General features: G+C 49.9%; 2 protein-coding genes across 25 annotated transcripts in view; one reads left to right on the forward strand and one right to left on the reverse strand.

The window, feature by feature from the left end:
• The window catches only part of LOC137221796 (protocadherin gamma-C4), a 169,302-nt gene extending 162,497 nt beyond the window's left edge, over positions 1-6,805 (forward strand). For 23 of the 24 annotated variants that reach the window (XM_067732030.1, XM_067732037.1, XM_067732026.1 and 20 more), the window contains one exon: positions 4,784-6,805. In XM_067732030.1, the coding sequence (XP_067588131.1) occupies positions 4,784-5,010 (227 nt within the window). In that variant the 3' untranslated portion in view covers positions 5,011-6,805. The remainder of the gene's footprint in view (positions 1-4,783) is intronic. The other variant, XM_067732038.1, reaches the window with a different exon arrangement.
• A 1,979-nt stretch (positions 6,806-8,784) lies between these two features.
• The window catches only part of DIAPH1 (diaphanous related formin 1), a 99,552-nt gene continuing 82,613 nt past the window's right edge, over positions 8,785-25,723 (reverse strand). Inside the window, exons 20-29 of the mRNA XM_067732072.1 lie at positions 22,093-22,187; positions 21,666-21,767; positions 21,205-21,444; positions 20,943-21,072; positions 20,081-20,206; positions 19,280-19,443; positions 19,011-19,146; positions 16,992-17,078; positions 12,372-12,459; positions 8,785-10,720 (exon numbers count right to left, since the gene is read on the reverse strand). Coding sequence (XP_067588173.1) covers positions 10,600-10,720; positions 12,372-12,459; positions 16,992-17,078; positions 19,011-19,146; positions 19,280-19,443; positions 20,081-20,206; positions 20,943-21,072; positions 21,205-21,444; positions 21,666-21,767; positions 22,093-22,187 — 1,289 coding nt within the window. The 3' untranslated portion in view covers positions 8,785-10,599. The remainder of the gene's footprint in view (positions 10,721-12,371; positions 12,460-16,991; positions 17,079-19,010; positions 19,147-19,279; positions 19,444-20,080; positions 20,207-20,942; positions 21,073-21,204; positions 21,445-21,665; positions 21,768-22,092; positions 22,188-25,723) is intronic.

A 25,723-nucleotide genomic window follows, 5' to 3' on the forward strand; every position in this document is an offset into this window, starting at 1 on the left:
TCCTGGGATGCCCAGAGGGGAATGAACAGGGAAAGATCCTTGCAGGAGAAGTAGGGAGTAGTGGTTAAAATTCTAGCCTTGGAAGGGACTATAGGTCAGGTCCTAGCTCTGCCGCTAACTACCTTTGTGACTTTGATCAGTTTGCTTAATCTCTCTAAACCTCAGTTTCCTCAGACGAGAAAATGGGGACAGCGACCTCAAAGGATTGTTGTAAGGATTCAGTGAGATGATACCGTAAAGCACATAGAACTGGGCCTGGCACATACATGCCCTCAATCCATGGAAGTGGGTGTGGATACTCCCAGCAGGGAGCACACACTCTGGACATGAGTGTCCAGAGCACACACTGTCTTTTTTGGTTGCCCCCACTTGCAGAGCAGGATTTTGCTTTTCCCACAAGGCTAACAAAGAACTTCAACAATAGAGATTCAGGTGATGGTTTTCATCCCTGAAAAGTAAGAAGAGTCCTGAGCCAGTGGGGACGGAGGGGGGCGGAATAATATCATTAGTACTTAAGAGCACAGGCTTTGGAGGCAGGCCAGCCTGGATTCAAATCCTCGTGCCACCACTAAGCTGTGAGTCATCAGGCAAGTGACTAAGCCCCCTGGACCGCAGTTTCACTGACTACAAAATCCGAACGATAATAACAGATCTCACTGTGGTGTCGTGAGGGCAGAATGTAAGGCCTCAGCATAGGATTGGCAGAGAGGAAGGGCATGATATGCAATGGTGAAAATTGATTAACGATTATCTTTTTTGACCCATGGTGGGATAGAAGGTAGAGTTAGAATAACGCCTGCTAATAAGGACTAGCTTCTGGAGAAGCCAGTCCTGGGCTTATATGGAAGCCGGCAGTGGCCTTACATAGTGAACCGAGAGCCCGGCTGTCCAGCATGTCTGGAGGCCTGGTGGGTAGAGAACCAAGTAAAGTCAGAACTGTAATCACTACAGTTGTGCCTGTGTGCTGCCCCAAACTTGATGCTAGGCAAACCTGATGGGCCACATGTCAGTGGATCCTCTCACCAGCTCTGCAAGGCAGGTCTAATTCCTTCCATTTGACAGATGAGGGAACCAAGAAGTCGCTTGCTCCAGGGCCCCCATTTTGAGCTGCAAACTGGAAATTCTAAGCCAGCCCAACTCCTAAGTTCATGCCCTTTGTATACCAGCGACTGTGTCTGCCTTTCCATTCAGCCTCAGTTTCCCTTTTAGCTGAATAAGTTTAGAAGCCGAACTTCTCTTAATGCTGCGTTATTCTCCCAGATGAGGGTTCTAGATAAAATACAGGATGACCCGTTAATTGTAACTTCAGATAAACAACAAGTCATATTTTAGCATGAGTAGGTTCCAAACGTTAGGACTGGGACATACTGTACTAAAAAAAAATTATATGAAATTCAGATTTAACTGGGCACCCTTTATTTTTATTTGTTAAATCTGGCAAGCCTTCCCCGGATGTCTGTGAGGACCAGTGGGGCGAGGCCGTGGGTGGTGAAGTGGAAGGGAGAAGGGGCGGGGGGCCAGCCTTCTGGGACAGAGCTGACCCCGGTTTGGCATGGGAGTGGGAGTGGGAGAGCTGCTGTAGCTCTAGAGAGGCCAGATACTGAGTAGGAAAGAGGGAGTTAGCTGGGTCTGAGGAGATGCCAAGTTGGGTTCTTGAGGGAAGTAAACAGACAGTAAGGTATATTTTAGCTGTTGTGGCTTTGAGCCCTAAGGCCAGGAAGCAGACTTTTTAGCCTAAATCCAGATTTTAAAAACAGAAATGGAATCAGTATTTATAGCCCCAGACCCTTCCAGAAGGCCCCCGGGTCACCGCAGTCTGGCTCCCCTGTCAGGGCTCCACCCCTCTGGCCCACACAGGGCCCGAGCCGGGTGTCAGCTGGGGGGATGGACCTTGGGGGTGGAGGTGGCAGGGTCAGCCCCTACTCTCACTTTCACACCCCCTTCCTGGCCCTGGAGCCAGAGAGGTTCCTGGAGTCCAGCCCAGCCAGGCCTGTGGGGCTGCTGAGGAGGAGTAAGCAGGCGGGAGAGCAAGTATACTTGGGAGGCTTTTTAAATAAACCTTTGAGGGGGAGGTGTGCTCTCAAGGAGGCTGCAGCCTGTGGCTCAGCTGGCCCTGGCTGAGTCTCACCGGGCCTCCTGGACTGCTTGGAGTTGCGCCCTCAGCCCCGGGGTGGGGAGGGCAGGGCGGGAGGAGCGGGGAGGATGGGGCTGGGAGGTGCTTCCCTGAGGAGAGAGGCTGGCAGCGCTCTCACCTCCTCCAGGCCAGAGGATGCCCAGGTTCTTTCTTGCTGCTCTTCAAAATCTGTTTCTCCTTGGACTCAGGGAAGATCCTGGTTCCTGCCCAGTGTAGGTCTTGCAGGGTTAGAAGGTAGGGGGGGCCATTGGAGACTTGATTCCACAGAAGGTCAGAGCCTTCAATCCAACTGAGGTCGGGGTCAGGCAGGGCCTCGGTCAGGGTCACACGGCTGGCTCCTTCGCGGCAGAGCTGACCGGACGGAACTCAAGGGCAGCCCGTTTCTCTTACACTCTGGGTTTCCCCATCTTCCTCCCTCCCGGTCCAGCCCAGCTTCACTGCATCCTGTAGGGCCCAGGCTAACATCAGGTCTGGGCTTCTGGGGAGGAGGTGGCGGGGCTCGCTTTGTCATTTCATCTGCTCGGGTGCCCCTTAGGGTGCTCCTTAGAGATCGTGGGTGCATGTAGGATGTGGGTGGGCCTGGCTTGCAGTTACCCAGTCAAGCCTATTTCCTAGCTTTCTCTTTCTGCCTCCCTTCTCCCTGTTTCTCCCCATTTCTTCCCCTTTCTCTCTCCCTCTCTCTGTCTCTCTCTGGCGCCTCTGACAGTCTCCCCTCTTGACCCCTAAATCACTCTGGAACCCTGGCTCTTGAAGCCGGATCTGGGCCCCCTCCCCCATTGCTTCCATTCCGGGGGGACGGGGAGGGGAGGGAGCAGCGCGGTCGAGGACCCGCTCCCTCCTGGAATTAATTAGGGAAAACGGAGGAAACGTCCGTGCAATGAAAGGGCTGGGGGAGGGGCGCAGCCGGAGGAAGGAGAGGAGGAAGTGGGCGCTGCTCCCTCCCACCCAACCTACTTCCCCGCCCCCTGAAGGCCCTCGGACGGCGGAGTTTTGGGGTTTGAAATGGAGGCTGTGGAAACCTGAGCGCTGGAGTGAGGAGGGGGAAAGGCCGGGGCTCATCTCTCCTCGGCTTCCTCTTTTGCCCCTCCCCCTTTGGTGCTGTTCTTTGAAAATATTTCCTGTCTGTTTCTCTATCCCTGGTTGGTGTCCCAGGATTACTCAGCCTCTCCGGCTTGAGTCGCCCTCTCTACCCACTCCCAGGGTCTGGGGTGAGGGTGGAGGGAGGCAGGGTGGGGGGAACCTCTTCTGCTATATGGGGGCTGGGCTGGGCACTCCTGGGGCTTTAACTCTCCAACTGCGGGAGGACTCCAGCAAGAGGCTTCATGAGCTCTGCCAGAGTCATCAAAACTCCTGGTTTGTCGCCCCCTGGGGAGGCGGTACGGGAGCATGTAGGATGGAAGCAGTGACGCGCAGTATGGTGATGGTGGTGGTGCTGGCGGCAGCAGCTGACGTTTAGTGAGCTCTTACCAAGTGCTTCACTGGATGAAGCGCTGTCTCCTTGAATCCTCACAGAAACCCAGGGAGGTAGGTACTTCTGTGCTTCTCTCCCTTTAACGTGCATACACATCACCAGGAGATCTTGTTAAAATGCAGATTCTGAGTCTGTGATTCTCACAAGCTCCCAGGTGACACTGAGCCAGAGTCAGAATTTGCACTTCTCTGGACCCCAGTTTCTTCTTGTGCAGGATGGGAAGTTGGGCTACAGGCTCTCTCTGATGTCACCTACTCTGACACTGTGAGCCTGTGCCTACATTGTACCTAAGACATCTGGTCCTGGGATCATCATCTTCTCAGCCTCTCTCCCCCTCCTGTATCCTCAGAGCAGCGATGAGGTGCAGGCCTCTGGTGGTGGTGGTGGTGGTGACCATACCCTACAGCATACACTTAAGATACACTTAGGCCTCACCCCTGCTCTCACCTGTCCTGGCTCGTAGGCCTTGGGCTAGTCTTTTACCTTCTCTGACCCTTGCTTCTCTCATCTGTAAAGCGGGGATAAGAGCACACACGTCCCTGGAGTGTTGAGTTGAGGTAAAAAGCCGTCATGCATGTGCAACATCTAGCAAGGTGCTTGGCACACAGTAGGCACTGGTTGCTGTTACGAAATGAATCCCTGGAAAAGCACCTACTCCTAACTCATAAGAGAACAACTCAATGCCCGGTCTGTGCTTGGCACTGGGTGGAACAGGATGGGAACCTGCACGAACCATGGTCTTGGTCGCCCAGGAGTCTGTGGTCTAGTGTGGAGACCAGAGAGGCTGCCTGGAGAAGGGCTAGGGCAAGGTCTTGAGAGCAGTGTCTCAGCCCTGAGAGAAATGACAGCTAGCATGTTTGAAGTCACTAGTCTACATGCTTTACATATGTAATCTTGGTTAGCCTTCGCGAAAACCAGAAGAGATAGGTACTATTATTATCCCCATTTTGCAGTTCAGGAAACTGAGGAGACATAGGGAGGTTAGGTACACTTGACTAGGATCACAGTTGACTAGGTAAAAGAACTAGGAATGAAACCTAGGTGGTCACGCTAGAGCCTCTTAGCCCTACCCCTTTGTGGGTGGGATGGTGTGTCCAGTGCTATAACTGCTTGTGCTATAAGAGAGTAACTGTTGGGGACCCTGAAGTTTAGCCCCTGACCTTCCCTTGTCTCTGCAGAAGCCGCTGATGGGAGCTCCACCCTGGGAGGGAGTGCCGGCACCATGGGCTTGAGTGCCCGCTACGGACCCCAGTTCACCCTGCAGCACGTGCCCGACTACCGCCAGAACGTCTACATCCCCGGCAGCAATGCCACTCTGACCAACGCAGCTGGCAAGCGAGATGGCAAGGCCCCGGCAGGTGGCAACGGCAACAAGAAGAAGTCGGGCAAGAAGGAGAAGAAGTAATGCGGAGGCCAGGCCTTGGAGCCACAGGGCAGCCTCCCTCCCCAACCAGCCCAGCCTCTCCCTACCTGTGCCCAGGCCTCGGATTTTCAGGGCTCACCCCCAGGATACTGGTAGGGGCCCAGGCCATGCTCCCCTTGGGAAACAGAAACAAGTGCCCAGTCAACACCCCCCCTCTGCCCCCAGGGGATTGAATATGCAAAGGGAGTTCTGCTGGGAACCCCCATCCAATCAATTGCTGTGCCCATGGGGGTAGTGGGTTAGTGTAGACACCATTTATCACACCCCTTTCAGTTACAGCTGAACTCCTCCATCTTCCAAATTCAATCGGGCCCATCCATCCCCTGCCTCCCTCCTACCCGACCCACCCCACCCTCCTCCTCAACAGCTCCTCTTTCTTAAGTTGTTTGGGGGTGTTGAGGTACCTGGTGACCTAAAAAGGCTCGTAGTTCTGAAGAGTTGGAAGGGCATCATGACCTCTTGGCCTCTCCTTCAATTCTCAGACTTCCCCCAAAGCATGGTTTGGTGCCAGTCCCTTCACCTCCTTCCAGGACCTGAGGCCAAGCTCAGGTTTTGGGAGATGTGGTCACCATTCCCATGGTACTGATGCCGGATTTAGGGAGGGCATTTTGCTACCATGCCTCTTCCCAACACCCTGGGGACCAGTCTTTTGGTTTTCATTGTTTGATGTTCCCACTGCATGCTGTGACTTCCCCCTCCCCAAACAAGAGACTTCACTGCATGTTCTAAGACAGTATGGGGTGGTAAGATAAAGAAGGGAAGGGTGTGTGTGTGTGTCTGTGTGTGTGTGTATGGGGGGACGGACAAAGCTTGATCCATCAGTTAACAGGGTCTTGCTGGAGGCTCTGTATGCCCCCAGGGTACTGACCAGATCCCCAAATCCCAGCCATAAGCCAAGCACCAGGCTGGACCCTCATCTATCATATACAGGGCAGCCCAGGCAGCCAGCGGTGGGCTGAGCTACGGGCACCAGTGGATTTAAACTGGCATTATGGTCCAAGGAAGCTCTGAGCAGGTTTGGGACCAGGTCCCCTGGAGAGGTCAGAGGGGCCTCTGTGGGTGCTGGGTACTCCAGAGGTGCTGCTGGTGGAAGGATCAGTGTGGCCCCAGCAGGAAGGGAGGGCCAGCTAGACCATTTTTGGTCCCTGGGTTGGGAAGGAAAGGAGCTAGAGCAGGGACCAAGTGGAAAGTGTCAGCCCAGGATCAGGGCTTGCTTCTCCACAGGGCCCCTGCATCCAGCAACCCCAGTCCTTCACCTCGACAGGTGCCATTTCATCTCTGTGAAGGCCACTGCCCAGGCCCCCAGTCCGATCCCTCGTGGCCAGAGCCTGGTTAAAGTTCCCCAGTGCCTCCTTGTGCATAGATCTTCCTCTGTCCACCCCTTCTGCCCCCGGCGTCCCGTTCACGCAGCGGGGCTTCGCGAGAACCCCACCCGGCCCTTGCAGTGGTGTAGAGCCCCCCCCCCCTTTCGGCTGGTGTAGAATAGCCAATAGTGTATAGTGCGGCGTGCTTTTCCGTAATGGCGAGTGGGCCGCGGGCGGCGGGCTCCACGCAGCCGTCTGTCCCCGAATCTGCCTGCGGCGGCCCGTGCTGTGTTTTGTGCTGTGTCCACGCGCTCCGGCGACCCCCTCCCGCGTCCTGACTCCTCTAAGCGCTTCTCTTTGCATAGTCACGTAGCTCCCCACCCCACCCCCTTCCTGTGTCTCACGCAAGTTTTATACTCTAATATTTATATGGCTTTTTTTCTTTGAAAAAAATTAAAAGATTTCTTCTGAAAGGTTCACCGTTTCTATGTAAGAGATGGGGGCTCCTGGCGTGTGTGGATGAAGTGATGAGCTCACAGTTGTATGCTGGAAGACGAGCGGGATCGGAGGCGATTATTGTGTTGCGTGTTGGTTTTGGGTCAGTGCCCGAGAGTCTGTGTATAATTGTTAAATGCGGCAACACCGTCGTGCATATATAATGGTGTGCGTTGACCGTAATGGTGCTTGTGGATCTGTACCCCGTGTGTGTAATCGGCTTGTGGGTCCGCTGTGGGGGAGGGGATTTCTGAGCGCGACGTGGCAGCGTGCGGCGGCGGGTTCCGTTGTCTGTTCGCTGCCGTCTCCAGGCAGAAGAGGAGACCCAGGCGAGGGGGCGGCGCGGGCTGGCAAATAGAGCTGGAGAGGGGCTGTGGACGTTTCCTGAGTTCCGCCCCTTCCCTGCTAAAATGACCACCCCGAGCGCCCTGCCAGGGGAGGAGGGTGGACTCTCCTCTGCCAGTCCTCCTCCACACCCCTCACCTCCCCCACCCTCCCTCCCAGGGGGCTTGGAATGCATGTGTACGGGGGTGGGGGGGGGAGGCGGGCGGTGTCAAGGGGACAGAAAGGGCAAGACAGATATAAGATTGCCCGCAGGCGCAGATGCCCTCCCTTCCTCTCTCCCTCTCTCTGTGCTTTCCATTCACTTCTCGCCTAGCCCGTCTCCCGCCTCCTCCAGCCTCCTGGAAGCAAGGAGGGATTCGAGGTTGCTGCCGCCAAAGAAGCTGCAGGCAACAGAGTGGGAGGAAGGGGCGGAAGGACATAAAGACAGACCCATTGGGGTTTTCAGGGGGGTCGATGAGGGCAAGGGCATGCCCAACCGCAGGGTTGGGGGTGGCTGTCTCTGGGCGTCCTCTGTACTCTCCCAGAGCCGGTCAAGCGGTCTCCCAGCTTCTGAAGTCTGTTGTCATGGAAACCAAGCCTTCCAACTAGGTAGGCGTCTGGGGGCGGCTTTCTTGCGTGGGAGGAAGGGTGGTGTGCGTGGTTGCTGAGATGGAAGCGGGGTTTTGTTTCTGAGAGCCAGGCTGCAGAGGGTGGGGTGCCGGTCGCCTGGGTTCTATTCCAGGCACGGCAGGAGACTGGCAGAGCGCGTGAGCAGCTGTGGTTGGTCGGTCCCCTAATTGGTATGTGTGCCTATACAGCTCTAAGCCAGAAACGCGTGGCCTCTGGGGGTGGGGAAGAAGGAGGCAGAGAACCCACCTCCGCATCCCCAGCCATACGATGGAGACAGCTGCACAGGCTCCAGGGTTACTTAAGAGGCTTTTATTTCCAGTTGCGGAGCCTGCCCAAATGGGTTTGTGGTTCCTCTCCAAGCCTTTCCCTGTCTGTTCTGGACCTGGTTTGTAAGATTTCTTTGTGCAGGTCACAATGTGCTCAAACAAGTCTGGGCTCTGAGCATCAAGTCACCTGGAGCATGACCTCTGTCTTTTGACCTCTGTCTTTTGACCTCTGCTGGGCAGGCTCAGGTTTCCACCCCAGGGTAAGCCCTAGCCTGGAATGTGGTCTGTGGACACCAAAAGTGAGTGTGGGAGGGGAATACGAGAGAATGGCAGAATGGCAGTCATAGGTTTCCCTTAGCAAAAGAGGCACAGGTACTGCCAGGAAACTGCATGTGAAGTCTGGGGTCATGGGGAGGTGGGGGTCCCAGAACTGAATCCAAGAAAAGGGTTCCAAGGCAAGAGGCAGCAATGTGGAAGGGTAGGGGGCTGAACTGGGGCCCTACTCCTTTACAGAGGGCAAATGGCGGGACAGAAGCCACTATGTATGAATCAGTTCTAGCCCTGCGCCCAATCGTAGCGTCTGGCACCTTGAAGGTGCCGGCACCCTTTTGATGATTTTGTCAGGTCAGTCGGGCTTGAGGCAGGACAAGAGTGGAGAAGCCTGGATGAGAGTGGAGAAGCCTGGATGAGAGTGGAGACAAACAGTTGAGAAATTCACAAATGAAGCTGTAAGGCAGTACTGTTTCAATGCTTTATTAACAGTTGGAAACAAACCCAACAAACTGGAGGTGATGACATCCCAGAAGCCCAAGAGGTGAGGGGAACAGGTTTGCATTTTGTCCCTTTTTTATTATTATTAAATGCATCTTAGCAAAAGTAGATTAAAAAAGAAAGGGTCAAAGCCCCAGATGTCAGCAGGGAGGAGGGACCTAGGGGAGCAGCAGGCCCCTGCACCGCGGTCCTCCCAGAAATAGTGCAAAGGAGCTGCTGCTGCCCCTCCACACACAGGCTCCAACAACCAGAACCCTCCTTCCGGGCCTCAAGGCCTCCCTGCAGGCGCCCTTAGGTCTCCTAAGCTCCCCCTTGCTCTAATAACTATACTTTTGCGCCAGGTCCTACCAGTGCCATTCTCTCTCCCAGGGGTGGGAAGCTGAAGGGAGCACAGGAGGGCAAAGCGTCACCTTGACCGGAGAATCTGAGCTTCCTGTGGCTGGGACCGCCAAAGAGTCTGGCCTGCCCACTGCAGAGAAGAGAGCAGGGTGGGGCACAGCCTGTGCGCACTGCTCCAGAGTGGCCAGTTAGCATTTGCACATTTGGCTTGATAAATATATTAAATTTATAAAAACTCTGTCGTTTCAGAGCTCCCACTACTCTTAGGCCTGGTCCAGCTCAACAAGAGAAGAGCTTCCCCTTGCCCCAGAGTCAGATGCTGGGAGAGAGAGTCTGCACTGGCCTCAAGGGCCCAGAGGCTTGAGGGCTGAGGTGGAGGTCCAGGGGCTTGTTCAGAATTGAGGCTTGTGGGGAGAAATCCCAGGGACTCTGGAACCTGCCATCAAAGCCTCTTATATTATGGAGGGGAAAGGAGGAAGGAAGAGTTATTTTTCTTAAAAAAAAAAAAAAATTCATATAAAAATAGATCCTTTAGCAAAACAATTTCTCAGCCAGGAGGCTCCACCTCCCATTTCCCTGGAGACAGAGGATAAGGTGTTGGGATGAGATGCACCAAAGCTCTAGGGAGGGCGTGAGAAGGGCCTGTGGCTCAGTAGCCTAGGGCTGGCGCAGAGGGTCCAGAGAGGCAAGGGCACAGAGCATGGCAGCAGGCTGGGGGCAGGTCCCACCTGTGCCATGCCTGCCCGCCCTAGGCTCTGGCCTAGGCCACAGGAGAACAGATAAAAGTGGTCCAGGTTCTTTTTGTTTTGGGAGGCCTTTCCCAAAAAGTGGGATAAGGGGGATTTGCTCCCCACTTCCTTGGAAGCAGCTCCCAATGCCACACCCCTAGTAATAACAAGAGCCAGGGGCGGGAGGAGCAGGGAGGCGGGGTGGTGGTGACAGCAATGAAAGGAGGGACAGAGCCCAAAGGTTCATCAGCCCATGCTGTTCTCAGGGCCAGAGAAAACACAAAAGAAAAGCATAAACCCAGCAAGACTGACCTAGGCAAAAGCCCACGGGAAAGGTAGAGGCTGAGAAAGCAGGTGGGGCCTTGTCTGAGATGAGGCCACGGAGAACGGAGGAGACACTTGGGGTTAAGGCAGCAAACACAGAGCCTGCTTTGGTAATACGAGAGCCAGGGCTGGCCGGGTTGGCCTCAGGCCTCCCCACCCTGCCCTTTCCTTCTGGCCTCCAGGCAGCTGAAGCTGTGTGTGATGTACAGAGAGCAGCAGGCTGGAGACAAAGATGGGGTCAAGGTGATGGGAGTGGCCACCGCAGAGGAATATCTCTGTGACCCTTCACCCACACGCTGCAGGGCAGGGACAGTCTGGAGCTGCACTGAGGAGCTGCCATGGCCCCAGGACCTGGCTTAGCTTGCCCGGCCGAGCAACTCCTTGGCCTCCTCAAGGATGGTGGGGACTTCCTCGCTCTTGGCCATCTTGGCAGGAACACAGGTCATGGCATCGTCCCTGGTCAGCACTGATTCTAGCTGAGATATGGCCGCACACCCGACCTTCCTGTTGCCTGCAAGAGAAGACATGAGAGATCTCATCCATGGAAGGCCAGTTTCGAATCCCTATCGATCTCTACGGCAGATACTCGGCCAGAAGCCATGCACACATGGCGGCCCTGTCCAGTTCAGAGGCCCTTCTTTTGAAGAAGGAGGGGAAGAAAGCCAGGAACACATGGGAGATACCTTTGCGGCGGGGACAGGGGCAAGCAGGGAATATGAGAGTACGGTACAGGTAGGAGAGCAAGCTCTTGAGTTCCTGTGTGAAAAGCAGTATAAGAAGTTTGACTACAGCTAGACAGACACAACGGAGTTCAAGTATCAGCAGTGTAATGTAAAGAGGGAAGTACTCAAAATCTGTTTTCTCATCAGAGGGTTGTTGGAAGTAAACAGACTCAAGCTTAGTCAACAGTATTGTTTTTGTTTTCTTGGCAGTTCTCAGAAAGCTCCTAGGCCAAAATCACTTTCAGTCAGCCCTGGGCAGGGTTGTCCCAAGCAGAGGAAGGCCTTTAGCAGGCGGCCAGAGGGACTCCCGCAAAGAGGAGCTGCAGCCATGCACTGACGTCACGTGATGCCACACTCGCCTGGGTTCCACCAACCCTCCCTCTCTCTCGCCGTGCCCACACGCTGAGCTCTTTTCCACCTCTTCAAGGGCAGCAGCGATGATCCAAATGCCAAGGGCTCTACAAGGTGTGCAATATGTGTGTGTGGGTGTGTGTAGGGGGAGGGGTAGTGAAAGGTATGTCAGGGAAAGCAGAGCTGGGGTCAAGGATGGCCAGGACGAACCCTACAAAGAAATCTTAGCCCAATGGGCTAAGGGGTAGTGAAGCTTCTGTTGCCACCCTAAATAGGAAGAGAAGAACCAATCAGTCCATGAGTTTCTGTCCTAACTGTCCTAACTCCTGGGCGTCATCCCCAAGACTCATATTCATTCATGGAATCCACATTTATGGTCCCAGTATCCTCAACAAGAAAGCCGTTCCTTGGGACCATGCCCATCTCATGCTCTCTGCCTCTTCCCATGCCCTACAAGCAGTGCAGAGAGACTGCAGGTCCCAAAGAGCTGCCTGCCAGGGGTGAAAGAAGCCGGACACAAAGGCCACAGATGCTATAATTCCATTTCTGTAAAATCTCTAGGATGGACAAATCCAGAGACAAAAGTAGGTTTGTGGTTGCCAGGCCTAGGCGTGGGGAGAATGGGCGTGGGGTTTCTTTTTAGGGTCATGAAATGTTCTGGAATTAGTGGTGCTGGTTGTACAACCTTGTGAATATGCTAAAAAAACCAGTAAATTGTATACTTTAGAAGGGTGAATTTTAGGTATGTGATTTATATCCAATTAAAAAACAAACAAAAAACAAAACAGCTTGCTGGGTCATGGGAAAGCTGGGTGGAGAAAGCAGTGCCTAAACCTTAAAGAAGCAGAGACAGAGGAGAGAAGGCCAGCACCCCTAAATGCAGGCCAGGGCAGCGGCAGGGCACGAGCAGGAAGGAAGAGGTCCAGAAGGGTCAGTGAACAAAGTGTCCACTTTGCCTTCTTGAGACCAGCAAAAAGCTTTGGCTGGGACGGAAGCCAGACAGGGTCAGAGGGCCCAGGTCTTCACCAGGGCTGTCAGCCTCTGCAGAAACATGACCCAGAGCCACTGTGTTCACACGGCAGAGGCTACCCGCGGGTCAGCTGGAAGCACACAGCACGTCCACAGGTTACCAATTTACAGGTCTCCTCCTCCTCCTCCCAGGGACACGCAGGATTGTCTACCAAGAGGAGAAAGAATAGTGAAGACCCTGGCTGGCAGGCACAGGGCTCATCTGGTTACGGGGGAAGGTGTGTGACCAAGACTATAGGGTTTCACACAAACTACTCCTCGGATTATGAACGTGTAATGATGCCTCAGCGACGGACGGGGGAGGAAAGGGTGCGTAGGAGTGCGACTAAGATGGTCTCCTATCTCCAGCAAAATCTTCCTCAGACCTGCTGAGTTTCTGCTCTTTTTCTGGAATACTCCCTTCTCTAGGACCCTACTTGTCATGTCCAGAAGAGGCAGTGGCTTGATTATCACTTTGCTGCTCCTTTGAATTCAGTCAGGAGCAGGTGAGAAAATATTCCAACTATATTTGTGTGTGTGTGACTCAAGGGGTAAGTATATATTAAAATAATTTGACTCTGGACCCAGGGAAAAGGAACACTGGGTCTTCAGGAACACCTGTCTTGGACAACATGGGAAAAGTCAAAGTACAAGTGTGAAGTATCTTCAGCTGTTTCTCTCTTTGGTTTCTTCCTCTAAAACTAAGAAGATACCAGTTGTACCTAATCAAGCACGTCTCTGTATATTCCTAGATTCAAAAAGCTTCTGATGCATTGCAGATTGCATAAAACCTGAGTGGATGGTAAGTCAGGAAAGACCAAGAAGCCTAGAAGGTAGGGATACTAGGCATGGACCTGATGTGGCCTAAGGTCAGAATCAGAAAAGAGAAAACTCTTGTTGGAACTGGGAACAGAATCGAGGGATCCTGGCTGCCACTCTGGCGTCAGGGCCACAGTTATGCTGAACAGCTTGACTATCCAGAAGACAACCTCTCCCAGCCTTTCCCTAACTTGGGTACTTGTTAAGACGATGAAAAGTAGCCACAGAAGCAGATACATATTTTGATTCTACGGGACCAGGGAGGATTATTAGCTCCTAGTAGTCCCACAGACTGTGGGGAAAAGGGAACAATCTTGAGACATTGGCCAAAGCTCTCTGAGGCCAGATTTCTATAAGTTAGGGGTGAGCTAGATAAAAACACCAGCGAAATCAGACATATAACACTAGTATGGATGAATTAGAAAAAGGTTAATGATTTGGAAAAAAGATATTTATAACACACAGGCTAGGAACTACTACTAAGGAGGAAGTACTCTTGTTAATAAGCTTCCTTAGGGAAGAGGAAACTAGGACAGATGGGGCAATCATTACCATCCTAAAGAACTCATTATTGTCTACAACACTTCTAATTATAATTCCTGTCCTATTTTTACAAAAGTGGAGGGAGAAATAGTGGTGGTAGAGGATATACTCTTAACCTCTCTAGACAGGTGGTCGCTGGAAAACTCCCTGAAGCAATTTCACCATGTCCAGGGCTCTCCTTGCTGGAAGGTATGAAAGAGCATTTCTGGCCTACACAGAGGGCTCGCTGTCATCTCCTGCTCCTCACATAGGCTTAGTGGAAATATTCCTGGACTTGGAGTCACAACAGTGGGTTACAGTTCTGGCTCTATCATTAGCCAGTTCTGTAGATCCTGGCAAGACCTTATCTGGGTCTCAAGTCCTGTTACCTACGAGAAGGTGAGATGCTAATCACTGGAGGGCTTCAGCGCTGGTCCCAACTCTAAGGTTCTATCAGTGTAGGGAGAGCTTAGCTGGAAGCTGGGAAGTGGCAGAGGGAAGGAAAGGGAGAGGGAGATGAATTTCTTTCTTTCCTTGACTTTTATCCCAGTGAGCAGATGGCCTGTATATAAGGAGCCACAATTCAGACATGGAGATAAAGTTGAGTCATTAAAACCACAAGCTGACTCAATCGTCAGCCTGAAATAGCAGCTCTAATACAATCACATGGATTCTTCCCCTTGACACTCCAAGCATTGTTCTCCCACACCCTGCAGATCACAGCAGTTTACATGTCACTTTTAATGAACCAGCCCTGATAGTAACGCTCCTCTTCCAACCCCTCAATGGGTCTTTGTATACTGGTCACTCCCTCAGGTCTCCAGAGACCAGAAGATGTTTTTTAGACATTCCTTTAAATCCCAGGGCAAAGGCTGTGTCTTTCAATATGGACAGCTGCCTTTCTGGGACGGAGGAGGGCTGTGAGGCAGACCTGCATGATAGTGCTTCGGTTTTTTAGCTCAAAATCAGTCAGCAGGAACAGTCAGAGACGGCCAGGCACTGGGTGGACCAGCTAAGTCCGGCAGCCAGTGAGGGAAACCTTTATAGTTTTACAATGTGGCCTTCTGGGTCCAGCCTCTTTCTTTTCTTCTCCTCTTAATCCTACTGTCACGGTAGAAAAAAAAAAATACTAAAGCTGTAAAGGGCCCTGGAGACCACTCTAGCCCAACTCTCATTTTAGACGTGAAGAAATTGAGTCCCAGAAACTTGTCTCAGGTAATCTAGGCAGCATCAGTTGGATGTGACATTGGGTCTTCTGATGCCTACCTAGTCCTATGCTCTTTGCACTCTACTGTGATGCCTGGCCTTCTGTTTATGTTTAATGGAAGGCCATGTCACTTTCTCGGAAATGAATGTACCAATGTCTACAGGGGTTACCAGGGTAACTAGAAATGTCTCCCCTGATTCTCCCAGATATGTTCGGTGTGTTTAGTGACCCCAGAAAGATAAGGATACAAGATGGAGCCAATTTTAAAAGTACGTAGTTCTCATTTTCACCTTCTTTTTGCTTCAGAACCTCCTAGTCCTTCTTGCACTGGGAAACAGCACTTTGACTGACCCAGGTCCTCTGCTGAAAGGTTAGGTTCGAACAAAATCCCTGCTTCCTCGGCCTGTAAGTCCTGGTTTCTCACTTGGGAAGAAGTGGAGAATGGGGCCTCTCCAGTAGAGGGAAGCCACTGATGTCTGGCTGCCTGTGTCCAGGAAGCATCTGGGATTCTGGTTTAGTTCTACAGGAAGAAGCTTAAAAGGGAATTCCCCACCAAAAGTCCAGTGAAGGTTGGCACTTAGCTGAGAGGACAGAGGAAAATAGGGAGAGGCAATGTATTTTTGTTTATCTAGAAACGCTTAACGTCAGGCCACATCACCTTATATGGTGGGGAGGAAACAATGTTGCAACAATCTCTAAAGACTAAACACACCAAAAATACCACTAGCTTCATACTCTGCCCAAACCTAGATCTACACGACTGAACACGCTATCCCAGAAAGACCTAAGTCGATCACACTCACCTCTCCTCCCCTCCAGAAAGCCTGTACTCAGAGGATGCCAGGAAATAGGTCAGAGTTGTAATGAGGGATTCTTCTGTTTGGGGCAGGTTCTGATGTCCTACAGAAGAGCCCTCAGAGGGAACTTCCCTCTGGGTATTCAGAGTATTGGCAGAAGCAGGCAGTCAGCCATTCACGAAGAAACTCAGTGATCTACAACGTCTGGGCCAGGACACTGACTCTGTGTGGGCTAACATGCTCCATACCCTTGATCATAAGGTCACCTTTACAGGCTGTGACGGGTACTACAGGTCCTACAGATACGACTGTTAATAGCTAAGCAGTGTCCAAAGCAAACCACACAACTCATCTGTACAATAGCGTTGAAGTGAAGCTCCTGTCACACAGGCCGACAGAACGCACCAGCCAGGGAAGGGGGAACGTAGCTTAAACCACCTCAGAAGCACAAACTCTTAATGCTGCCTTTTCTGTAATGCCCACCCTTCAACCTAGGAAAGAAGCCACCATGCCTAGCCCCAAAGGGCCTTCACCAGACTCGGTGGCGCAGGTCATGAGGAGCAGCTTTGGCCATACCTTCTTCTGGACCAGTCTCTTGGCCACTATATACTTCCCTCAAAGGCAGTTTAACCGTTGATCCTTCCCCATACTAACGCCTGGATCATTTGTCCTCCTATCCCCATAATTCTTCTTAGAGGCTCTGGCTCAACAAAATCCACTTAAATCTTCTGAAGGTCGGGAGAGGAGGCTGCGGGGGAGTAAACGGGGAAGGCAAGTGCAGTGGAGGCCAATTACACCCAAGAAAAAGGCAGGTTTCAGACACAGCACAATCCTTCGGTTGAGATGCTCCTCTACATTCTTACATCTGGGGAGAATGATGCCTCGCCTTCTCTCTATAGGATTCTATACTTTCTATTCTCTCTCTCTCTTCTGCTTGTGAAGCTGAGAGTAAGGACTCTTGACTTATTTTCTTTGTATTCCTACATCTAATGTACAGTTTTGAATTTACATCAAATTTTTTGTTCATATACACAAACGCCTACTCAAATCTCTGTGTCCTGCACAGTGGTTTGCTTATTCTACGTTTCTGCTTCAAGAATGAGGAGAGATACAAGAATAATCAAATGTAATATCTGTTGTCAGTCCCTCAAGTCCTAGTTCTCCAAGTCAGCACTTTCTAACATGGTTGGAAGAGGACCAGGTAATCCACTCTAGATGCAGGGACTATTGTGGGGAAGTTTCTAAACCCTCAGAACATCATTACCTGCTCATTAGCCCAAGACAAGCAGGACCAGGAGCAGAGAGGCCTCACTGCCTTCCTTCAACACACAGGCTGGGCTCCACTTGCTGACTTACCCTGACGGGGTCCTCTCTTCCGCCGGAATGCTGCGCCTGACTGCAGGGCTTCCAGAAGACTGTCCATCACACCTGTCTCATCGCCCTCTGTCATGAACAAAAACAGAGATGTAAGCGCTTCAGCCCGAGTAGCACTCATGTGTTGAGCCCCACAAAAAAAACGCACTGCCACTGAACTGCTTGCCCGCGCCCACAGTTTCTCGGGGCTTGGAGCACACGGAGGGCTCAACCTCAAGTCTCACAGCCCATGTTTACTCGTGTCTGTTTGAAAATGGTTAAAACAAAAGGTTTCACTGGTTACCAACCACTGCAAACCTTGCATAATTTTCCTGCAGTGCCCTCCTCCCTTCCCACCCCCATCAGAACTAGCACAGAAAAGTGTAGACCTGCTTGACTGCAAGACTGGGATACGTACAGAGACCGGGATTATGACATTAATAAAGAATTATATCACTCTCTCTTTATCCTGAAGTGTTTCACTCCAATTTACATAAACCTCTCACGGAAAGCCTGGTTTCAGTTTCAGAGCAGGGCTGAGGAAAGATGAGAGACCACTGATCAAGAGTGTATTTCACTTAAGTACTGCCCCCAGTGGCTGCATCTTCCGGAAGTCAGCTCTGCATCTAAGAGGAGCTTCTGGTTGGAATACAAAGAGTTAATGTAGGATCCTTATTCCAGCCCACTCCGTTTCCATGGCAACAGCTAAGGGTGGTGAAATCTGAAACTGTGAAATCCCTAGGAGCCGGTAGGCTGCCAGCCACAAGGCTGGGCTCACTGCTCCCAGTGCCGCCTGCTGGCCAAACACCACCAGTGCAGCTGCCCTACATTCCAACCTCATCTGCTTGCCCTTGGGGACATGGACCAGGGCAGGGTCCCCTGCGCTGCCTGACGACTGTGTGCAGCCTTCGAATCAGCTGGACTCCCACAAATCAGCTGGACTCCACCTTTCCCTATTACGTCCTACACAATAACTGGGGACAAAGCCTAGAGGCCTGGGGAGAATGGGGGAAGGTGAAGGATACTTGGTGTGGGCTTTTTTAATGGCATTACTAGAGCAAAGTTTGTGGCTTATATACAACTGGAGTAAGGGCAGGGGAACTGCTTCCCCCAAAAATATAAAGAAAAGACAGAAATGCAGGCAGTTCTGCTGCTTCAGGTCCCTGATCGTGCCACAAAGAGAAGTCCCCGGGAGCTGGAGTGTCAGAGCAGCCCTCACCACTCGTGCTCAGCAAAGCATGGATTCTTGCCAGACCCAGCAGCCCAGAGAACCTCTTTACTTAGATGGCTCGTAGCCCCTCAGGTTCAAGAAGGGTGGCACCAGCTCAGGGCTGTGTGCAATGGATGCTGGATTTCCGCTGCCCGCAGAGAGAGCAGCCAGAGAGGGGCAGGGAGTCGGCAGCAGGAAAGAAGCAGAAACAGGAAACAGAGGGCCAGTAATTGAGGCCATATGTTTCAACAAAGACATGCTTCTGAGAGTGAAATAGAGATTCTGCTGAAGAAAGAAGAGGGTGGCCAGCTCCCCTGCCCCCTTTCCAGAAGTTCAATCCATTTACAATCTGATAGGTGTGTACAACTGTGCTGAGGTACTGGGGACACAATACTTAGTGAAATAAGCAGAAAGCGAAGGCAAGCCATTAAAAGACAGGAGCAGGGCCAGGAAAACAGTTTGGGAAAAAGAACAAAAGATGTACTAGAGGGTATGAAAACCGGACGGGGTAATTTTTGGACAGGCAGAAGGCAAGAGTACATGTTACAACAATACTAAATCACTGGGGAGATGAGACATAATGCAGAACCAGCAAAGGAGGGAAAAAACTGAGAGTCGAGCACTGGAACGTGCATGTAACGGAGTCGGGGTTAAAGTCCAGCATCAGGATCGTGGAGGAAGAAGGCTGCCAAAAATCGTTTGCCAGCAGTTGAGCTCAGACATGAGCTGTTCTCTGGCCTCTAGACTCTAGACAGAGAAGCCTTCCAAATGTTCCTGTCTCAACCCATCGGCCCTTCGCCTTCGCTTCTTACCAGCATTCATGTCTATGAGCTGCTCTCTCTTCTGCTGCTTCTCCAGCCGCTCCTTCTCTGCCTTCTCCTTGGCCAGTTTTGCTCGCCGCATCTTCTCCTCTGTCTCCCGCCGCTTCTGGTTCTCCTTGACTGCTTGCTGTGGGGGAGAAAATGAACACGTGGGCACGTATGCACTCACACATGTACACACCCACCACCAACCAACATGAACCCAGTGGAAAGTGAGAAAGGTCCACGAAAGCTTCAGTTGGCAGGTATACCCTGCTTACCACAAACATATTCTTAAAGTTGTGCAGATCCATGAAGAATTCTTCCACAGACACCTTCTTGGGGTCAAAGAGGAAGTACTCGCCCAGCTCCTTATAGAGCGTCTCCATGTTAGAGTGCATCATCCGCAGTTTGTTATACTGTTCCTGTGCATCCTTCACAAAGCTGTGCAGCCAAAGAGTAAAGGACCAACACCAGGACGCAGACCCACTTCTCTGGCCCTGAGGACGACTCACAGATGTGTACTGGCAGGCACAAGGATGCGCAACACGGCGCATTAGCAAAACCCAGAAGCAATCTAAACATCCAAACGGGAATGGTAAACCATAAACTATGGTATTCCTAAAGAATAGGAAGTGGCAGTTTAAAAAGAGACTGTTCTGCATATACTGCTATGGAAACAGGGCCAAACATATTAAATGCTAAAGCAGTACAGTGCAATTTTTACTAAAATACATTCATTAGGGTGCAAATCAGAGAGAAGTCCAGTGGCAGTGGTTATCTTTGGGAAGGGGAGGGAGAAGGGAATATGTATGTGTGTGTAGTATGGGGTGTGTGTGTCTGGCAGGTGGGGAGATGGGGCAGAGGGCAAGGTCTCAAGGGAGACTTTTACTTTATCTGCATGGTTTGATGCAAACCACAACAATGAGAATGCTTTCAAGAACTATGCATTTAATGAAAAAACATTTTTTAATGAAAAACCATTTTTTAAGGAAAAATTGTGTATCGTATCTATCCTGTTGTCCCCCCACGGGAAGTTCTTTTTTTTCCTGGGGGCAACTCCCTCCTTTCAAGAAAGGATATGGTCATTTTTTCAACGAACTTGTCTTTCTCATCTGTGGCAGCGGGAAAATTCTGAATATCACGTTCCACATCAGAAATCTGTTTCTTCATCTGATCTAGGTTCTTTTGCAAGTTTTCAGCAGAAACTAAAGTAGACACAAAAACAGACAGCAAGAGCTTTTACTACCTCCAGTCTCAAAACCCTATTCTGTTCTTCAGGGCACTGCTCCAGTCTGTACATCCAGCTGGTACTTAATTATTTTAGTCCTCTCACGTGCTCTCTAATTGTTTCACACAGCTTTTCAGTGAAACTATAAATTACTTGATGATTAAACCTCCAGCCTCCATAAGCTGTACGATACTAAGGAGAAGAGAGGCTTCATTTAATTTAACAAGAAGCTATGAAATCCCCCGGGATCTTGGTCTCATTTATTTTAGAGAACAGGGTTTGGGAGGAAGGAGACCTTACACAGAAATATAGAGGGTGGGCAGAAATCTGTTCCCATTTCTACTGAATGCTGCTTTTTCTTTGCCTAGTCCCAGGACGGTGAGGCCTGGTTTTTGCTAATCCAGTCTACGCTTTCTGAATGAGAAAAACTGTTGACTTAAACTAAAAATACCTGCCTTTCTTCTAGTTGTTTTTTGGTGTCTGGTGTTTCCCTAAGAAGGGAAAGAGTGCTTCCCACTTCTGTACATGGAGACCTCTCTTCTGCCCGATACTCCTCCCTGTGGCTTAGACATCATGCCTGTGCTCTCTCCCGTTCCTTAAAATTGTCTGAACTGAAAAGGATCTAAAATCTAGACTGAGTCTTCTTTCCCTACCCCGTGCAGAGATTTCTGGGGCTTGGAACCACCTTCTAGCTTCACCCCAATCTGCCTCACCTCGGCTGGCTTTCTCCACGTGGGCAAGCTCATCTGGAAACTTGAGGACCTCGGGATAGTTATTCTCACACAACTCAGCCAAGAAGTGCAACAACGTCATCTTCTGATCTGTGGACTTGGTGTCTCGAAGCTTGGGGGAAGAGGAGAAATGGTGAGTCCTGACACGCCCACGATCACCTCAGGCCGACAGCAGTCTGCCACACTGGGCTCCTAGAGGCCACAGCCCTCCCTTCCATCGTCCTGCTCTAACCCCCTGGCTCACCTTACAGAGGAAGCTGATATTGAAGCCGAAAGCACCAGCATTCCTGGAACCAGCATTCATATAGTTTCCAACAAGCAAGGTAATCTCCAGGAGGCTAGAGAAGTTCTCGCTCTTTCGCAACTCCTCACATGCGGCAGTGACAGAAACAATCTCTGGCTTGATATTCTCCACTTGCTCACTGAACTGCAGCTTGAAGAGGATGGCATTGAGGCGAGGCCGCAGGCGGGGCACAGCGCCCATCTGGGGAGAGACAAGCAGTTCCGTTATAGCCAACAGAGAAGAGAGGAAAGGAAGAAGAAGATACAGGCTTAAGCCTCCTATGGCAGAATCTGAGTTCCAGGGTAGGGAGGAGAAAGAGAGAAAGATGGGTTCAGAATAGACAAGAGGCCAGGAGCAAGTGCCCCGGATGCTCTCGGGGAAGAGGGGGTCAGAGAAGAGTCTGTGCCACAGGCCTCACTCACCACCACGCCGAACTGCTCTGACTCAGCCAGATCATCATATTCGTCCTTCAGTTCGGAAAGCATTTTTAACTGCTCTGGCTCTGGCATCTGCTTAATGAGATTCTGCAAGACAGAAGGGACTGTCTAAGTTTGAGGGGGATGAGCTGACAACTTGAGCCTCCTGTCAGTCCCTCGCTCTGCCCAAGGACCACTAAGAAGGAGACACGGGCTGGGGCAGGGGGTGGTGGGGGAGGCAGCTAGTGAGATGGCAGGACTTTTGAAAAATATACCAGAAATAACCTGATCACCAGAGAGACGGAAGCTTATATAAAGCCAGCATTCTTTAAGTCAACGATGCTTACAGAGTCCTCGTCGTCTAGGCAGAGAGGAGACAGAGCTAGTGTATAGCAATGCAAAGAGCCAGCTCCAGAACGACCTTGCTCCTTACCTGGATCATAGACTCAGTCAGAACAGCCTCATTCACCTCCAGGATGACATTCTTAATCTCTTGATAGGGCATGCGGAAGGAACCCAAAAAGATTGCTGCCAGGAAATGAGATATAAAGACATTTTCTTCTCAGTCTCTTCCCGCTTCCAGCCCACCCTACAAACCTATGCTGGACAACCTTCCTGGGAGTGCTCTCTTAAAGTCATGATCTGAAACCTCCACCAGCTCCCCACTGCCCGTATAGTTAAGCTCCAAGTTCCTGAGCTCAGTGTTTAAGGTTCCCACCTCCCCGCTTTCCCTCCCACGAATCCCCACATTTATGTCACACGCCAGCCACACTGTTCCAAGCACGACATTCTACAAACACCTTGTCTTTGCTCACACAGGAAGTCTTTGATCTCTCTCTATATATACATCAAAAATGTTCACCCTGTTCTATTTTAGTTCCTCACTCCCTTGACTCCATCCTCAAAGCTGCCACTGCCTTGAAATGCTCTGATTCTTAAATTGCCACATCCCATTCCCCAACAAACACTTCCCGTCCTTTCAGCTCTCTCACTTATCCCTAAATTGACTCTTCAGTCTCATCAGAGTGCTCTCTTGCTGCGCGCTCTCTCTCTCCCACGAGAGAGATGACCGTTCCATTTTCTCTGAATGTCTCAGTTCTACTTTGCTTTCTCTGTTTAACCTAGACCCTGTAGTCTACCCTTTCACTTCCATTCTATTATTACTACTATTCTTATTCTCTTGTTTCCTTCTCCTTCCAGTCCTTAGTTAACCCAGCCATCTCATATCTCTCCTCTTACACCTGGGCTGATGAACACTGCAGATCAGATTCTACGAATCTGAAGTGGCACCGGTGATGGTGGGGAATCCTTCTGTGTGTCCCTACTCCACGCTACCCTGGCTCTCTTGGCAGCTCCTCCACATAAAATATCCCCATTCTCCCAAATGTCCTGCCACTTCCCCATTTGTTCTAAAAAGGCCTTGCTGCTTTTTACTGAGAAAAATTGAAGCCATCGGTCAAATTACTTGCTAAGCTTTCTCTCATGCCACTTATAAACTGAGCACTGGGGGCCCTCAGTTGGAACCAGACTAGAAAAGGCTCGAGTAAGGGCTATTTTGGAATCATCTAGAAGAAAACTTGTGCCGACACTTCTTTACGTAAGCTTAGCAGAACTACATCCATATACTCATCCTTTTCTCGTGTTTCAATAGAACAGGTAGCCCTAAGGACCTTTTCCTTCAGCATATACAGTGGGCCTTCCGCATCTGTGGATACAGAGGGCCAACTATACTACACCATTTTATATAAAGGACTTGAGCACCCATGGATTTCGGTATATGAGGGGGGTTCTGGAACCTATCCCCCACAGATACTGAGGGACAACGATATACACGTTCAAGTTTTTCCTATCTTAAAAAAAAAATCCTCCCTGATGCAACATTCTTAATTACCAACTTCCTTCTTTCCTTCACTTTATAACATTCTAAAAATATAACAGTCTATTCTTGCTTCCACATTCTCCTTAATTCTTCTGTCCCCACAAAGTCAGTGAAAAGATGACAATCATTTGTTGAGTGTATACTCCATGTAAGACCTAGTATCTTAAACACAATCTACATATATATCTCATTTAACCCTATTTATAATAATGTATAAGTTTGTATTATTAACCACATTTGACAGAAAAGGAAACATACTTAAAGAAGTTAAGCTACCCGTCCAAGGTCACACTGCTAGTAAGGGTTGGAGCCAGGATTTAAATACAAACGGATTCCAGAGCTTCTGTTCTTAACACTTAGGCTATACTAAAATTATTCCTGCCTAGGTCACTGGCTTTCCTAATGCCAGATCCAAAAGACACTTGTCCTATCCTGATTTTACTTGACTACGACTCCCACTTCTTAGACTATGTCAGACTATTTTTCTTGCTGTTCCTTTCCAGTCTCCTTTGAGGTCTCCCCTTTTTGTTACTTGCCCCCCCCAAATATTAATGACCTTCAAAGCAAATTATTGGCTTCAACTATGACTCATATACTATCTCTTAAATTCTTATCTCCAGCCAGACATTCCTCCTGATTTCTATACCCAAATGCCTAATACACCCATCCTGTTGGAGGATTCCCACAGGAACCTTAAATTCTATCCTAAAATTAAATCAATCATTCCTACCTACCACTCTGCCATCTCTCACTCATGTCCACCATTTCTCCCACAAAAGACAGAATCTGCTCCTGCTGGATTTTCCTATTTCAATAAGTGGTACCACTCTCTATAGAGTGATCTTAACCCAAGAAAACATCTCCTTTATCCCCTCTATCAATCACTAAGTTCCATTAATTCTGTCTTCTTAATATCTTCTGCCTTCCTATTCATTCTTACAACTTAGTTTCAGGCCTTGATCACCTCTCGCCTAGTTTAAAGCCATAACATAACACATCTCTCTGCCTAGAGTCTTCCCCTACCCTAGCAATCTGGCCTCATAATCACTGCTGAAGTAGCCCTCCCCCAAATTACATAGGGTTGTATCACTCACTTTCCTGATTAAAATCCCTCCAATAACTTTCACAGTTTTTAGGATAAAATACATACTTCTTAGCCTAAGCCTATCAGACTTCTTTATGATCTAGCCTCTATGTCTATTTCTTGAAAGCTTCTTCAACCACCACTCCCCCACATATGGCCTTTACTCAGCTGTACTCAACTACTTGCAGTTCTTGAACTGCACACATGCCTCTGTGCCTTCATACATGCTGATCCCTCTGCCTGAAACAAGCCAGCCCTCACCCTTCATTTAGTTTGTTGTAAATAGTTTTAAGCAGTACTTCATTTAGAATGACTGAGCTCTCTCCAATACTCCTCCCACTTGATTTAGATGCCCCCTTGCCCAGTGCTCTCATAAGCTTCCTAGCACACCTCCATCATAACACTTACCAACTTGTGCTATAACCATTATTTACTTTTCTGTCTCTACCAGACATATGGCTCATGAGGATAGGGACTACCTTACTTAGTTTTGCATCCTCACCATATAAGAGGCACTTAATAATCACTGAATCACTAAATAACACCTAGACCCTCCTAATCTCAATTCTCTTCCTAAATTCTGTTTCCCATATTGATATCATTCAACTGGAAATAACAATGTACTACCCCACAGTCTTTTATCATTTTCTAAAATAACAATTGCTCATTTTAATGTTGCTAGAGATAATCTTGAGAAGAGGAACTATCTCACATCACTTTAATTTCCATAAAAGGACTTACCGACAGACACTATTTAGTAATATCTGTTGCCAATGATCTAAGATTATATAGTCAAGAATTGTAAAGGCTTACTGTTCTCATTATATCACTGACTATACTTGTGGGTATGTGTCCTCATTACCTGTGTGATCTTGGCCAAGTCGTAACATCTGAACTTTAGTTTTCTCACTTGGTAAAATGGGGACAACAGCCATGTCACTGGATCATGAATGGGCTTTATGGAATACATACCCTTTCATCTCTGAAACACACACCTAGTATGTGCCTAATAGAGCCTGAAACCTGGCAGACCGTCAAATATTTGTTGAACAAATATTTAAATCTTCATTATGCAACATAAAGTAGGGATACCAACAGTTG

Source organism: Pseudorca crassidens, chromosome 3 (assembly GCF_039906515.1).
Source record: "Pseudorca crassidens isolate mPseCra1 chromosome 3, mPseCra1.hap1, whole genome shotgun sequence".
Taxonomy (NCBI): Eukaryota; Metazoa; Chordata; class Mammalia; order Artiodactyla; family Delphinidae; genus Pseudorca; species Pseudorca crassidens.